We start from the raw sequence: 16,070 nt of genomic DNA, 5'->3' as shown, positions 1-16,070 counted from the left end.
AAAATTAATAACAAAGCAAGAAGGCGGCTTGTCTTAATGTAAATATATTTTAATTTTAAAATCATAATTTGCAAATAGTCATTGTTAAATAACTCAAAACATCTAAGATTTACACAACCATTCTTGGGCTAGCATTAGATTGATCTATGTTTATGTGAAGCTAATTTCAATTTATACTGTAATACATACACTGAACGTGTTGGCTCTACAATCAAGCTCTACAATCAAGCCCACTCATTGCTGGTTACACTCATCAAGCATTCATGGAAAAAATCAATTCACAGATCGGTTCATTTCTAAGTTTTAAATACGAAAACTTAGGACCACGTAATAATTGATACACAAAAAAGAAATCCCGAGTTGCAAAACACATAATATAAACTTAATCAAGTAAAGTTGGTTATTACTAAAGCTTAATCACGCAAAAAATTGAAACTGAACTCACAAACATTGCATCACTAACACTACTTTGACAATGTACTACATACAGAGAGAAAGAGAGAGAGAGGATTCTTAATCCAATCAGCCATTCAGTTTAATTTTCTCGTTCTCCGTACACAGATTGCAATTAAAATAAACTGTGTTCCGTAAATAATAAGAAAGAAAAAGAAATCAAGTATTCAATTGAGGGGAAGCCAAAACAAAATGCTCTGAATGCGCACTGCAGACAGTCAACAAATTTAACTACAAAAAGTGATCCTAACATCAGGAAAAAATTCAGCAAAACACTAGTTTAGCATCAGGAGGTTGGACCATAGAATGGTTGTAGCATTGACAACATCGGGCAGCATATCTTTCACACTATCCGCTCCAACTCCCTTGCATAACTGAGTGTCTGATTGATGAGTTGCAGAGATGGTATCTCCTTGCAAGGTGCAGATTCTTTTGCCTTTTGGAAAATCACAAACCCGTTCTTTATCTCCCACTCAGGATGTTCCTGCAAATTATCAAAGAACCCTTGCATTGGACACCAAATCAAGAACAAGGCTTCCATGTTGGTGGATTTTGGTATTATCATTAATACAAGGTTAATATGCTATCACTGAAGCATAGAATGAAAAACCATAAATAATGCATATATTGCAACTCCACAAAGCCCTTGCATCTAGGCTCCATTTGATTCATTGATTTGGTGATTAAAAAAAAAAAAAAAAGAAGGGAAAACAGAAAGGAAATCATTTGTCTTTGTTTCATTACCTTGGAAAATAGTGCAGAAAAGAAAACATGGTAAAGAAAATGGAGAAATGTCAACTTTTAAATATCATTTTTCCCTCTTGATTTCTTACCATTTCTTACAATTTTTTTTAATTTAATACTTATTTATGTACGACAAAATAATGAAGAAAAATTAAAAAAACTTTCTTTCTCATTTATTTCTACTTTCTTCCAGCTTTCCCTCACCATTTCCAAGCACCAAACTGAGACCTAACAGACTATTGAGAAGCAGATAGAGAAACAACAAAAATTAAAACAGGATATGGAATCCAATTTTTATTGTGTACACACTGTAATATTCCATATCATATTACCCAACAAAATTTTGCTCAATACAGCTCTTGGCCAAGAGGGGGCAAGTAAAAATGATGGGTAATAAAGAACAAAAAGAAAACAAGAAAAATAAGAGTGGACTTCTAATTAGATGGTGAGTACTTCCCTTCAACTAAGACCACCAAAGTAGATCCAGACATTAATGTATTCCATTGGTTAACAATAATAAGAATGAAAATGAGCTTAGGAATTTTACCTCTTTGACATATTCAAAAAGTTCTTTGTCTGAAGAGAACAACAATATTTTCCGGGCATCATTAATTGAAAGTGAATCGTAGGCCTTTTCGCTGCATCCAGCTATTTCATCTCTGCGAAAGACAATGAACTACTAAGGGCACAAAACTAACCCCACTTTCTACCAAGTAGACAATGTGTGTATCTAAAGCAGTAACATACCAACCCACACTTTCCAAAGTGCTCATGCTACTAGAGTTGGAATGAACAAACTAAGAAACAACAAGAGTGAGCGATCTCTCCAGACATAGAGAATGTATGCGTAAATCCCACTTCTCAGGTCGCTAACTTGATATTATGAACAGATGTAGCAAAAGAGATATAAAAACATGATAACCAAAACAAATTAACATAGGTCTCACTTAATATAATTCAAATTTAGCAGGAAAGTAAATGTTGCTACGACGCAAACACTGTGCATATGTAAAAGCAGTAATACCAACCAACACTTTCCAAAGTGCACATGCTACCATAGTTGGAATGAAAAAAGTAAGAAAAGACAAGAGTGGTTGATCAGTCCGCAGTGCATATGTATATAGAGAATTTGTGTGTAAATCCCTGTTCTCAGGTCACTAACTTGATATTATGAACAAACGTAGCAAAAGGGATAGAAAAACATGTTAACCAAAACAAATCAACATACACCTCACCATAATTCAAATGCAGCGGGATAGTCAATGCTACCAAGTAGACAAAGTGCATATGTAAAAGCAGTAATACCAACCAACGTGCATTTAATTTCCATCACTATTTCCGCCCAAACGAAATTCAACTATTGGCTGCAACTGTCCACCAGCAAACTCTCATAAATGCCCCCATTTTCCTCTACTTAAAAGAATACATGATATTATATGAACGGAATGAACAACTATAATCAAATAGAACACCTAAAAAGTCAGATATTATTTCAACTCTTGCCTCTCCTTTTAATCTCTGACATAAGTAAAGTCACACAGTTTACCTGACTGTCTTTGCCAACAGATCCATGAAATAAACGTAAGTTTCATGGGGTACAGTCTGTCTCGCACTCAAGACACGGTTGTAAGCCCCCTCCATAAACGATTGCTCCAGTTCTACAGCATGCTTAATACAATTATTCTCCATAGCACTGGCTGAAAGCAATTCCAATTCAGTGTGGAATTCAGCAATTCTATTCTGCACAAGGAGTCTCAAAAGGTTGAGACCTAAGATAGGATACTCCTGAGGAGATGGTGGAAGGCGGCCACTGCTCCATCAAAGAAAAAAAAAGTCATGACCACTACATTTCAAATTCAAAAGGTAAACAAGATAAATAAGTCAGCAGTAAGCTCACTCTTAGAACCAGACAGAAATCAACAATGGCCATGCCTGTCTCAATTGCATTATGAACACTGACTACCCAATTTATTGACACATTGTCAACCACATTACCCCCACTAAATGCCACTAGAAATAGAAAAAGTTGTTCACAATCATGAAATTAACATGTAGGATGTTTTGCTTTATTGTTAACTGCTTGAGGACTTTCTAAAAGCGGCACACTTCCACACATGGATCAGATAGGAAGGAACACAAACAGACATGTTCCAAAAAAATATATACAAAAGTCCTTCATATACCTTAAATTCAGTCTAATTGTTTGGACAAGTTACTGTGCACTGAGTGTCACGTGTACACTAGCTCCTCCATGACCGCAAATAGGATTAGCTAATTCAAATTAATACAGATATGAAGCACATAGAAATTATAGCTTGAAGGCAATGCATTTAAATATATGTTTCTCATCCAACACAATAATTCATCACATAGGTATGCAGCAAGACAACATAAACTGAAGGTGTTTTTGTCCATCAAATCCAACTGCTACTACTTGCACCCAAAAAAAAAATAAAAGTCTGATAAGAAAAATCTGGTTTCAATCTGAAGAAACCAAGATGTTAACATAATAGCCCACACAAATTAGAACATTTAAGCAATTCATTGGCTGGTTTAGTTTTCTGAGGTCATCTAACCTGTGGAGGGGGGAAAAGAAGCATAGCTCGAAGTTCTCCTCAAAAAATGACTCCAAATCAACTCAAACATGGCAAAAAAGTATATGACCTTTTTTATACAACCTGAAAACATGTGGTCCTCATTTCATCTTTTGCCACCCATTTTTGTCAAGGATATTTAAAATATAAAGGTCATCCAAAAAACAAAAAAACAGAAAAGACATGAGAAGTTACTGTGCATCTGTATAGTAAGGTTTCAACTGGAAAAAATCCCTTTCAAAGGCATCCTGGTCCTCAATCTTCACACTCAAAACAACGGCATGCTCATATATATCCCCTGCAAATTGTCAGTCAGAAACATCATCAGTGAAACAGCTTAGGGCTTGAAAATGGAAGTAATTTGACAAAATTTGGTACACATAATATTCAAGTTTCCTTAGAATGTAATTGTAAAACTTATACATAAGTCGTGACCAGCATGCCACGTTAACCAAATCAGGTTTTCGAGTCAAAATGCTAGGACTTGAAATAGTTAATCTTTTTAAAGCTACAGTTGTTTAAACAAACTCAGTCATCAGTGAATTCCATCTTTTAATTTTCCTAATCCAATTTGCAAGTATGTTTCACAAGAGCATTCACCTAAAGGGCTGTGAAAACTTGTCTTATGCGATCTTCACTTTTGATCAACTTTTACATAGTGGTCATCACTTTTCATACCTCAGTGCATACTGTTATTATCATTGTACCTCAACTGAAGATAGAGCTGACAGCGCTCTTACATGTCACAATACTTGGCCAACTTATGTTGCATGAATTGCACACAGGGATGTGTTGGGTCTTGTGGACCCTGATAAGTATTGTACAAGGAGCCCTGGGTCCAATGGCGGGTTTGGAGGGTGATGTAGTTAGAACTAGCATAGTTGTTATGTTTAGCACCATAAGAGTGCGTTAGAGTTAGTTGGGTCTTTTATCCTATAAATAGATGGTTAGGCATCTCTAGTATTCAGTTTTATGATATTTTGATATTGAATATTTCAGAGCTTGAGAGCTCTTGTACCCATTTTGGGATTCTCTCTCTCTAATGAAATCTCTTTCTTGATTGGCTCTATCATTTTGGTATCAGAGCCTTAGAATCTGACCTGGTTCTCCTTGACTGTATGAGGCTTCATCATCCGTAGAAATGAACAAGTTGTTTTGCCCATGTAGTGCCCTGAGTCGAAGTAGCAATCTGACCTAAATTCCAAAGTCATGACTCAACCTGGGGTTCAAATCTTGATCGCAAAATGAAAGCATGACCTTCGATCTCTTGATTGGAGTTCACCTGGATCGTCTTCGACATTCTTGTTTGTAAAACCCAGAATCTGCGAAGATCATTCTGATTCAAAGAACCCATTTGCGAAAATACCGTGATTCAAAGTTGCTGTTTCAATTGCAATCACAATTTCAAAATCACAGAGCCCATCAGTTTGGAATCTCTGGAACTTCTTGCAACGCAATCTGGTTTCTTGAATTGAATTCGCAGGACATCTGGACTTTGAAGTTTGTATTGGCCTTGCGACCAGGGTGTTTGAGTTTGAAGCCCAACTTTGATCCAGAAGCTTTGACACACAGTTGTGACTCTCGTCCTTCAGATTGCATCAAAGTTGATTTGTGATTTGGAGTTCTTTGCAAGATTCAAAGTCGCAATCTCACGCAACTCCTGATTCAAAGTCACAAACTGACCTGGGTTCAAGCATTTTGAGATCGCAACCTACCGGATAGTTACAATCTGACTTGGTGGTTGAGATTCGAAGCAAAGGGTTTGATTCTTGCTCGAGTTTTGAGATTTGGATTTTCTTCTTGATTCGAATTCTGGTATGTCCACATCAGTTGATTCTTGAATCTTGGTTACTAAATTCTTGATTCTTGAAATCGTAATTTGATTCTTAAATAAACGCTTGATTTTTGGCCAATTGATTCCCTTCTGGACTGTTCAAGTTGAATTCCAATGTGGGTATGTTTCTTGACTGGAATATCTGTGCCTTTAGTAGAATTGTTGCCTTCAAACCAAAAGGTTGTAATACTTGTGTAATTGCTGTATTGGTTAATTTGGTGAAGACTATTGAGAAGTCATCCACTGTTTTGTGTCATATTGCGGTGACTTCTAAATATTAGGTCTATCAATGGCTCAACGAGTTTGAGATTGTAGACGTGGTTGAGATAGGATTTATGCTACGAATTTGGGTGATGATGCTGAGGTCAATCCTCCGGTTGGAAGGGTTAATGAGGTTCCATATCAAAGAGAAGAAATGACTGAGATGAGAAGGCAAATTGTTGCTTTAACCGAGACCAAGGTTCTGAAAAGCGATTGCGGTCGCCTTAACAGTAGCGGTGGTGCGATTGCGGTTGCAGTAGCGGTTGCGAAGTGTAAAGACCGTAGGGTAACGGTTGCGGTAACCAGAACCGTGATTTTTTTTATTTTTCACACAATTTGAAAAAAACTTACTGATATGCATTTTTTTTTCCAATATATTTTTATTGGGTTTAAAAATAAATTTTGATCAATTTTTGTTAATTTTTAAATATATCCAATATATTTCATATTTTTAAATCACTATAAATAGAGTGTTTTACATTTTATTTTAATAGTTAATGACTTTATATGTCATAAATCCATATTACACTTGTAGCAATATTTTCTTTTATTAGACTTAGATGTATAAAATTATTTTTTTAATTATTATATTTGTGGAAGTATATGCAAATTTTAACTTGAATAGTTTTAAAAAATAAATTATAAATGCTAATGTAATCATATAAAAATTAAAAAAAAAAATTATAAAGAAAAAAAAATTTCTTTGGGTTTGGATCACTTGAATATTTGTTTTCTTTTTCGATAACTTCTAAATAAAAATAAAATAAACTAATCAACAAAAATTAACATGTATAAAATATGTATTAATATATAATTATAGGTGTTATGTTTTTTAGATATTTTACAAAAAAATCAATCACTGACTATATATATATATATATTTTTTTAATCAAGCCAAATAGATATGACCACACTTATTGTTATTATTATTTTCAAACAATATATAGATAGACACGCAAATAAAATGGTTGAGTGATAGTAACTAAGTAGAATAGCATAGGTCTTACAACTTCAACAAATCAATAAATTCTTCATCTTTCCTCTTCTCTCTCTCTATCTCTTACTCCTCCATCTTCTCTCTCTATCCCTCTTCCCCCATTTTTAGGTTTTTTTTTTTTCGAAAAAGGCAGTTCGGAACCGTTACGTAATGATGCGCAACAGGCTGTTACAGCACCGTTATGGCCGCCATGGAAGCCGCTACAGCCAACACACCTGTGAATCTCAATCACACCACAAAAGCAGGGGGTAACACTTGGTGCCTACCGCCATAATCGTTACGTAACGCCGCATTTTGAAACCTAGACCGAGACGGTGCAACGTCTCCTACCCCCTATCGAAGGTAGTAATGGTTCCAAGGATCGTCAATTTGATGATTCCTTCGATGCTTCGCATAGGCGTAGAGCACAGTCACATGAGTTTGATTCTAAATGGAATGACACCGTAAAGGATTTAGAGTTTCTCGAATTCTATGGAAGCTACAATCCGGATGTTTTCAAGGAATGGTTAAAGACAATTGAAAGTCATTTGGAGTGTTATGATGTGCCAGAAGCAAGGAAAGTGAAATTGGTCTCTCAAAGCCTCAAGAGTCGTACCGCTGATTGGTGGAAACAATTACAAGTTGGTAGGCAAAGAAATGGCCAAGAAAAGGTTAGAGGGTGGAGAAAGATGAGAAAGAAGCTCAAGGAGCACTTCTTGCCTTTTAGTCACATGCCATCTTTGTTGGTTGAGAAGCACCAAAAGAAGGGCATTTCAAATTTCGGATATCACCAAAGAGGCTTGGCAATCCGACAACCATCCTATGACTATGTCCAAATTGGTTACTCAACTAGTGTGGGATTGAAAGAGACTTTTGATGATAGACGTCATCATAAGATGCTCTTTAGTGACAAGGTGGTTCAACCAAATTATGATGAAGAAGATGTGGAAGAAAGTAGTGATCATGGGCAAGATTATGATCCGGATGTTCCTATCTTTGATGTTGGAGCTTCCATCTTTAGTGGAGAACATTATGAGCAAACACAAGGTTGTAATCAAGATGTTCCTATCTTTGATGTGGAACAAGGATATGATGAAAATGTTTCCATCTTTGATGAACCAATGCGTGGGGCGTTTGATTACGATGAAGTTAATGTTCATGAATATGAAAAGAAAGTTGATGTTTGTGCATCTGGCGGAGCTCCAATCTTTGACCACTATATGATGATGACGATAACTTTCTTGTAGAGAGCAAAGGTGTAGTTTTGTAGATGAAGCAAGTTTTGCTCTTACATTGCTTCCCATGAAGGAAGTGGTTGCAATCCCTCTTATTCCTTTTCTAGATTCCAAGAAAATTATGGTGAAGAGTCGTAACATTGAAATTTCATGGGTGTTGAATGATCTTTGCTTCCAAGAAATGCTTCTTATGCTATCTTCAAAGCCATTTGTTCCAATTTGTGTTGACTTGGTACCCAACCCCGCTTCATGGAGGAAGGATGCGTTTATTTTGGGCCCCTGCGAGAAGCATTATTTTGATGACATCTTGTTTCCAAAATGGCATGCTACATGGGTGGCCTATTCACACCTCAACATGGCTTTGGTTGATGTCCATAAACAAGAACTCGTTTTGATGGAAGTATATTTGCAAGGATGCTCTTGAATATAGACTTACAACTACTTAGTCTTGTTCGCCATTGCATGTCCATCATACTTCCATAAGTCATTGTTTTGAGTCATTTTTTATTATTATGTTGTTGTCTTGAGTCAATTTGTTGTAGTCCCAACTTGAGGACAAGTTGTTTTTCTTTAGAGGGGAAGTCTGATGTAGTTAGAACTAGTATAGTTGTTATGTTTAGCACCATTAGAGTTAGTTAGAGTTAGTTGGGCCTTTTATCCTATAAATAGGTGGTTAGACATCTCAAGTATTCAGTTTTATGATATTTTGATATTGAATATTTCAGAGCATGAGAGCTCTTGTACTCATTTTGGGATTTTCTCTCTAATGAAATCTCTTTCTTGATTGGCTCCATTAGGGGCCTCCCCCAAGGGATGACAGGTCCAAATATTTTGGGTACTTTGGTAATTTCTTGTTACTTCTGCATTGTCCTAATTTTTATACTTATAAATAGATGAAGGGGGCACCACTTGTACTGTAGAGAGTCACAGTTATATAGTTTTCTGATCTTAGTGAAAACTACAATAACCGTGGACGTAACCCTATTCTGGGGTGAACTACGTAAATCTTTGTATTCTTTTGTGTGTGATTTCTTCGATTCGTTTTATCTTTCTTGTTTGTTACCGATCCTTGTTAGGAAGAGACGATTTCCTAACAGGACGAACATAAGAATCTAACTTTTTTGGTGTAGACACAAATTTCGAAACATAAAGTGTTTCAACACATTTCGAAGTTCATGTCACAAACGTCCACTGGTTAGTTCTTGGACTAAACAGTGTCGATTATTTGAATAGCAAGTTCCTATTTTTGATATGTATTTCAAATCGTTAATTACACATTTTTAATTTAATGAAACCTCCGATTAATGAAGAACAAAAAATTAACAGAAAATAATTTAAGGAAAAGAAATATTTTATTGAAATTGTTATGGGTTTTAAACCCTTGAATACAAAGTACAATTCTTGGGCTTGAAACATTTTACCTATTGATCGCCATTATGCGTTTGTAGCATAGGCTCTTGAGTTCTCTAGGTTTCTCTTCTTCTTTCGTGTGAAGACTTCTTTAACTCCTGATTTCTCTCTCTCTCTCTCTCTCTCTCTCTCTCTCTCTAACTTTTGATTTTTTATCCTTTCTCTTGTGTGATGGTCGTCATATTTATAGAGGGCCATATATATGTGATAAGAGTGCCTCATCTTCAATTTGAATTTCAAATTGAATGATAATGCCATTTGAATTTAGGTGTAATCATATCTGATTAACCGTATTGAGCTTTTGGATTTCATCCTGTGTGGTGTACTTGCCATAGGCTCTACAAGTGCCATCCTTCGTAGGCTCCACATGTCATTTGAATATCTTGAGTAACGTCACTGAGATATGACGTCTTTTTATTTATGCACTTCAACAGATTAAATTGATCATTTTAAGAAGTAATTACCTACAACAATCCCATCATAGGCTCTATGCGTGTCATTACCTACTTGACTGTATTTGAAATCTGAACATAAATTTGGTTGAAATTTATGTGCCAATAGGTGGGGCAAAAGCACCTCACTCCTAAAAAAGCGGGAGGGGGAGGGGCCAGAGAATAAAAAAAATAAATAATCAATGGGTTCAAATCAATTGTCAAAACTTTGCTAGTTTTTTTAATCCAACATTAAATTCCAGCCTCTTGTCAAAACCCGTCACTGAAACACCTAATTTTCAAGGCACGATAACGTTTATGTTTACAATTTTTATGTTTATAAATAATTCAAAAACTATATACAAAAACTCATTTGGTGCCTAATTTTGTTTCTAAAAATTATAGACAAACTACACTAAATTTTTTATTTAAAAAAAAAAAGAAGGGTTTATTCTACTTGTTTTGAAAATAAGTTTTCATTCTTTTCACTTTCTCCTACCCCCTTTGGTCACCACCACCAACAATCATATTTAGCAAACACATGACACAAAAATAAAAAAAAAATAGCCAAACCTTGTGTATGTGTGATAAAGATATGATATGGATGACGATCTTGTACTATTGTTAGATGAGAAAACAACAAAGATTTTTTTCTTTTATTACAATGGCCTCGTTTGGGAAGTGGCTATTTTAGTAGGCTATTTGGCTTTTTGGCTATTTTAGTGGCTATTTTAGTTTTTGTGTTTGGGAAGATGAGATGATTTTTTAGTTGAGTTATTGTATTGAAAAGTGTGTTGAAATGACGTTTAAATTTAAAATGACAAATTTATCCCTAAAAATATATTTTTTTAAATTGATATCAAGGGGTAAAATGGTAATTTAATTATTGATGGGACAAAGGTTGTAGCTGACAGTGTAGGCACAGCCTACACTGCCGGCTGTGCAGAATTTTTTTTTTTTTTTTTTTTTTTTTTTTTGAAAAAGGTTGCAACAGTGTTGCTTTTAGGCTAATTTGTCAAAATAGGCTATAATAGCCTTATTTGGTGCTTCCCAAACAGCGCCAATGTATCATCATACTGGGAAATAGAATGAGTTCATAATTACAGCATAAAACACAATAAACTCCCAAAATGGGAGACATCCCAAACAAATACAATAATTACAACATAAAACACGATTATAAATAAACTCCCAAAATGGGAGTGACATCTCAAACAAGTACGAGGGGAATAAATTTCACATGCACGTGTGAAAAGTCAAACTCTTAAGGCATGTTTGATTTGTAGGATTATAGCATGGGATTGGGATTGTTAGCCCATAGACTCGCAATCCCATATTTAATTGCAAATTTTATTAACCAGATTACATGTACGGCATACATTCAATCCAATAAAATTGACAAATTTTTAATATTATGAGGAGCTAGGGATCCTAATTTCAAGTATAACCAAACCAAACCAAACCAAACCAAGCCAAGCCTTAAGTCCCATCAAATGGGGTCGGTTACATGAATATTTCTTCTCCATGCGGCCCTATCAAAAGCCCATTCGTTAGTCAAATTAAGTAGATCCATATCTCTATTTACAACGCTAACCAACGTCAATCTAGGCCGATCCCGTCCCCTAACACTTCCATCTACCGTTACAGCATCGCATCTCATCACTATTGCCTTTGTTGGTCTCCGTTGAATATGACCAAACCATCTCAATCGATTCTGTCTTAAGTTATCTTCTATTGGTGCTACTCCTACCCATTCCCGAATACACTCATTCCTAATTCTGTCTTGTCTAGTCTTGCTACACATCCACCTTAGCATTCTCATCTCAGCCACACTCATCTTATCTACATATTATTTCTTGGTTACCCAACACTCCGCCCTATACAACATTACTGGTCTAATAGCCGTTCTATAGAACTTACCTTTAAGTCTAGTGGGTATTCGTTTATCGCACAGTACCACAGACGCACTTCTCCACTTACACCATCCCGCCTTAATCCTATGGGCCACATCTGCATCAATCTTCCCCGCTGTTGTGATAATCGACCCTAAATAACGAAAATGTTCACTCTTAGGCAATTCTTGGTTCTCAATCTTCACTTCTCCTCTGCTTTCATTGTTACTGTTACTAAATTTACACTCCATGTACTCTGTCTTAGTTCTACTTATCCGGAATCCTTTAGATTCAAAAGTTGTTCTCCAAATTTCCAACTTTGTATTAACTTATTCTCTAGTTTCATCCACTAATTTCAAGTATGAAAGAAAAAAAATAAAATAAAATAAATACATAACAAATGGTTATCTCACTAATTTAATTGGATAACTAATCTTATACTAAGGCTAAGTTTGGCATACCTTCAAAAAGTCAAAAAGTTGCTATCTTATTTAAGTCATATCATCTTATTTAAATCACATCACCTCTCTACCACATCACTTCAAACCCCACCCATATTTCATAAAAAGTCAAAAAGTGCACTTATTTAGAACATCCCAAACAACCCCTAATTCATGAAATTATTAATCCTTTCACTACTAATCATGTTAATCAAACAAGGCCTTAACCTTCTAATAAGGTATAAGAACTCTGGCCAACAGACTAATCTCTATAAAGAGAGTAGTTTGAAAGGTATAACTGTAAACAAATAATATACTACAGTATTGTATTGTAAAAATATAATTGCATAATGTTTTTATTGGAACCAGATGCAAGTAAAGAGTGTTCAAGTCCGAGTAAAGAGTGTTCAAGTCCAAGTAAGAGGGTTTAGTAAAAATTCAAAGGACTCAATGAACCTATAATTAATATGAGCAAGTAAAATTTATTTGTTTAAATAAATAAACAAATTTAAATGGGTTCAACTAAACCGTCTCAATTAAGTGTAGGGGCACACTCCATGGATTGTCATGCAACATTACTAGCTTTCTTTTTTCAACCCTCAAAAGACCTCCTATTGCTGTCCCTTCAAATGTCCACAGAACACCGAACACTGCAGTCTACCACACCTTTTTATCCGATTTCTTAGGAAAAATGAACTCCAAGAAGTTAGAAGCCCACCTATTGAGAATAGCATCACCCACTCAACCCCAAAAACTGAGAAGATCAAACTTCACAGCTTGTTAGCAACTCGTATCGAATTGTATGAATCAAATCGTATCATGAATCATAGCATTCTAACGACCATGAACACGATATCACCTCCACATCACAAATCATGGCAAAAACAGCAAACTGAAAACACTCCCGCCTAGAAAGTCTCCAAGACATTCATTTTTTCTCTCCTCGAAAAATCAAATAATCGTAAAGGTCAAAATAAAGCCTTCACAGACTAGATTTTCCAAACTTCCAAAGCCCTCTGAAAACATGTATTTTCAAAACATTGTTCGAATACTTTGCATTCCCTCAAAGTTTTGTCATCCAAACCCATCCGAATGCAATATAACTGCCACCCAACAAAAAACAGTGTTTGTAACGATGATGAAGCTTTTTTCTTAGCACAAAGAGGAAAGACATGAAAAATTTAGCTTCGCCAGCTTAGCTATTGCATTGCTTCAGTCACTTCACAATGTAGAATATATAGGCAACATAGAAAGAGCTAAAACAACCTGTAGCTCACAAACCAAGTTAAGACCAATGGAAGAGATAAAATTCAAGAACCAGCAAAAAGGGATAGCAGTAAACGGGTTTGCTTCTCTGTTCATATCCTAGTCTTGCACAAAAACACACAACCCAAGAGGATAGAATCATGTGAATCAACAAAAGAGTTGGTTTATCAAGAAATAGCAATACAACTAACTAAAGGAACGCAATATTTTTGATAGATAAAGTCAAGTAAGTTACTGGCTAATGTCAACTCATGAACTGCATTGGGAGTTTCTTCAAACAATGGTGGAAGGCTTCTAAACTCTGTCAGCAAGACCTGCAAAATAAAAGATGACGACTCACACCATACTGCAGCCAATACGAAATCATCTTTGATCAAATATATGGAGATTGGGAGGTTCCATTCCCTCTAATTCCATCGATTCAGTTGAGTATTAGGCATGGTATACAGACAACTATGTCTTATCTCTGATACATTCCATAATTTCTTTAGCGATGGTATTGAAATACTTGTAACTGTTTTGAAAATTTTCTCACTGTCCAAATCATATACAAAAGATTTGAACAATTATGCCCAAGGCAGACCCATTTCCATACAATGTCACTAGAACGGCATCATTATTGATAAAAAATAAAAATAAAAAATAAAAGAGTATACCGAATACCATCCGAATTCGACCAATACATAAACAAAGATGTCCAATTTCATACCGAATACCATCTAAATTCGACCAATACATAAACAAAGATGTCTAATTTTCTGGTTTTGTATCAAAGTCCCAAATGTTGCTCGCTATTGTCAATAAACACAACATATAATAGTTCAAAACTTACCTATCAAAAATAAAAAAAAAAACTAGATAACAAATATCAGTAATTAACAAATTTAGGCCTTACGAAAGTGTAAGAGGTTCTCAAAAACAAATATTAAAAACATGAAATTGAATCTGATACGAGATAAAAATTAGGGTTTTGGGAATTGTGACCTTGAGATGAGAGAGGAGTTTGGAACAAGTATCGAAATCGTTCCGAATAAAAGCGGCTTTGAATCTCTCGAATAGCTGCGAAACCTCTGTGAGTTTCGGATCCATCTCTCTGTGTCGCTTTGAAAGCTTCTCTTCTTTGTGCAATAAAGGATTTGGAGGGAACTCGGGGCAGTTTGATCCGGGTACTGTGGGCTGCCAAAATTGCTGTTTCGATGGATCCGGATCTCTTCTCTTTTACTTTTTTTTTTTTTTTTTTTATTTTTATCAAACTAGTGATGCGGGCTCAACTCAAGCCATCTGAATTCAATTTGAATATTTTTTAAGATTTGAATAAGATTTTTTTAAATTTAAGTCAAGTTTGGCGTGATTGAAAAAAGATAAAAAGTCAAAAAGTTACTATTCTATTTAAGTCACATCATCTTATTTAAGTCACATCACCTCTCTAACACATCACTTCAAACCCAACCCAAACCCAACCCATATTTCATAAAAAGTCAAAAAGTGCACTTATTTAGTCTTCCCAAACTAGGCCTAGTATCCATTTGGATAAAAATTTAAAAATCTAAATTAAGGCCTCGTTTGGCAAGAGGCTATTTTAGCCAATTAGCCAAAAAGTTACTAAATTAGCCAAAAAGCCAACAACTCATACCAAAAAGTCAAAGATTCTCTTTTCTCTCTACTTTTTGCACATCTTTTCGTAATTAGCCAAAAAGTCATCCCAAACATACAAGTTTTTTTTACCTACCTTTTTAGCCAAATAGCCAAAAAGTTACTAAATTAGCCTGTTCCCAAACGATATTTAGATGGACTTGGATAAAGATATCAGATCTGAAACTTGAATTTAAAAATATTAAATATGCATATAAATTATTTATCATTACATGATATCAAAGTAATTTTGATTATTAAATCATATTGAATATATATTATATATACAAATAACATAAAATCTTACTCTTTTTTTTTACTCATAAATTATGAGGATTACTATAGTGACATTTCTCTTACATTATATAAATTATTTGTTTTGATGGTATTAATAAATTTTTATATAAAAAATATATAAATAGAGTCAAATTTTAATAATTTAATAATGCAGTTGCCAAAAAAACTGAAATTCATTTACAATTCGGGCAACTCGAGCAATTCGAGTTTAACTCGGGTCGGGCTTGGGCAGGAAATTTCGGTTTACAATTCGGGCCTAGGCAGGTCTCAGCACAACTTGAGCTGGGCTTGGACAACCTCTCAACTCAACTGAACCCGCCCGAGTTGCACCTCTATGCGTTGCACATGGTATTTTATCTATTGTAATTATATTTTTTAAATAATTTTTTTTTTATAAATAGACATTAAATGTATACTTACTAATTTCAATGCCTCTTAGATAATGTAATTCTGTACATTTTCTTATTCATTTGGATTATATATATATATATATATATATGTAATTTTGTACATTTTCTTATTCATTTAGATTATATATTGAGAGGGTAATTTATAAGTAAATTGGGCCGAGCTGGGTAGTTGGCCGTTCTATGGTTTATGGTTAA

General features: G+C 34.9%; 1 protein-coding gene across 1 annotated transcript; it reads right to left on the bottom strand.

The window, feature by feature from the left end:
- Positions 1-505: 505 nt before the first annotated feature.
- LOC114281466 (26S proteasome non-ATPase regulatory subunit 8 homolog A) lies at positions 506-14,810 on the bottom strand. The gene is made up of 6 exons (XM_082902714.1): positions 14,521-14,810; positions 13,772-13,850; positions 3,987-4,089; positions 2,744-3,007; positions 1,745-1,856; positions 506-937 (listed from the first exon to the last, which is right to left on the bottom strand). Exons 1-6 carry the CDS (start codon positions 14,623-14,625, stop codon positions 797-799), a joined length of 804 nt encoding a protein of 267 aa, XP_082758840.1. The 5' UTR covers positions 14,626-14,810; the 3' UTR covers positions 506-796.
- Between the last annotated feature and the right edge of the window lie 1,260 nt (positions 14,811-16,070).

Source organism: Camellia sinensis, chromosome 13 (genome assembly GCF_055761805.1).
Source record: "Camellia sinensis isolate YWXY chromosome 13, ASM5576180v1, whole genome shotgun sequence".
In the NCBI taxonomy this organism is placed as follows: Eukaryota; Viridiplantae; Streptophyta; class Magnoliopsida; order Ericales; family Theaceae; genus Camellia; species Camellia sinensis.
Note: the sequence above shows the minus strand (reverse complement) of the source record. Positions and strands in the feature narration are given on the sequence as shown.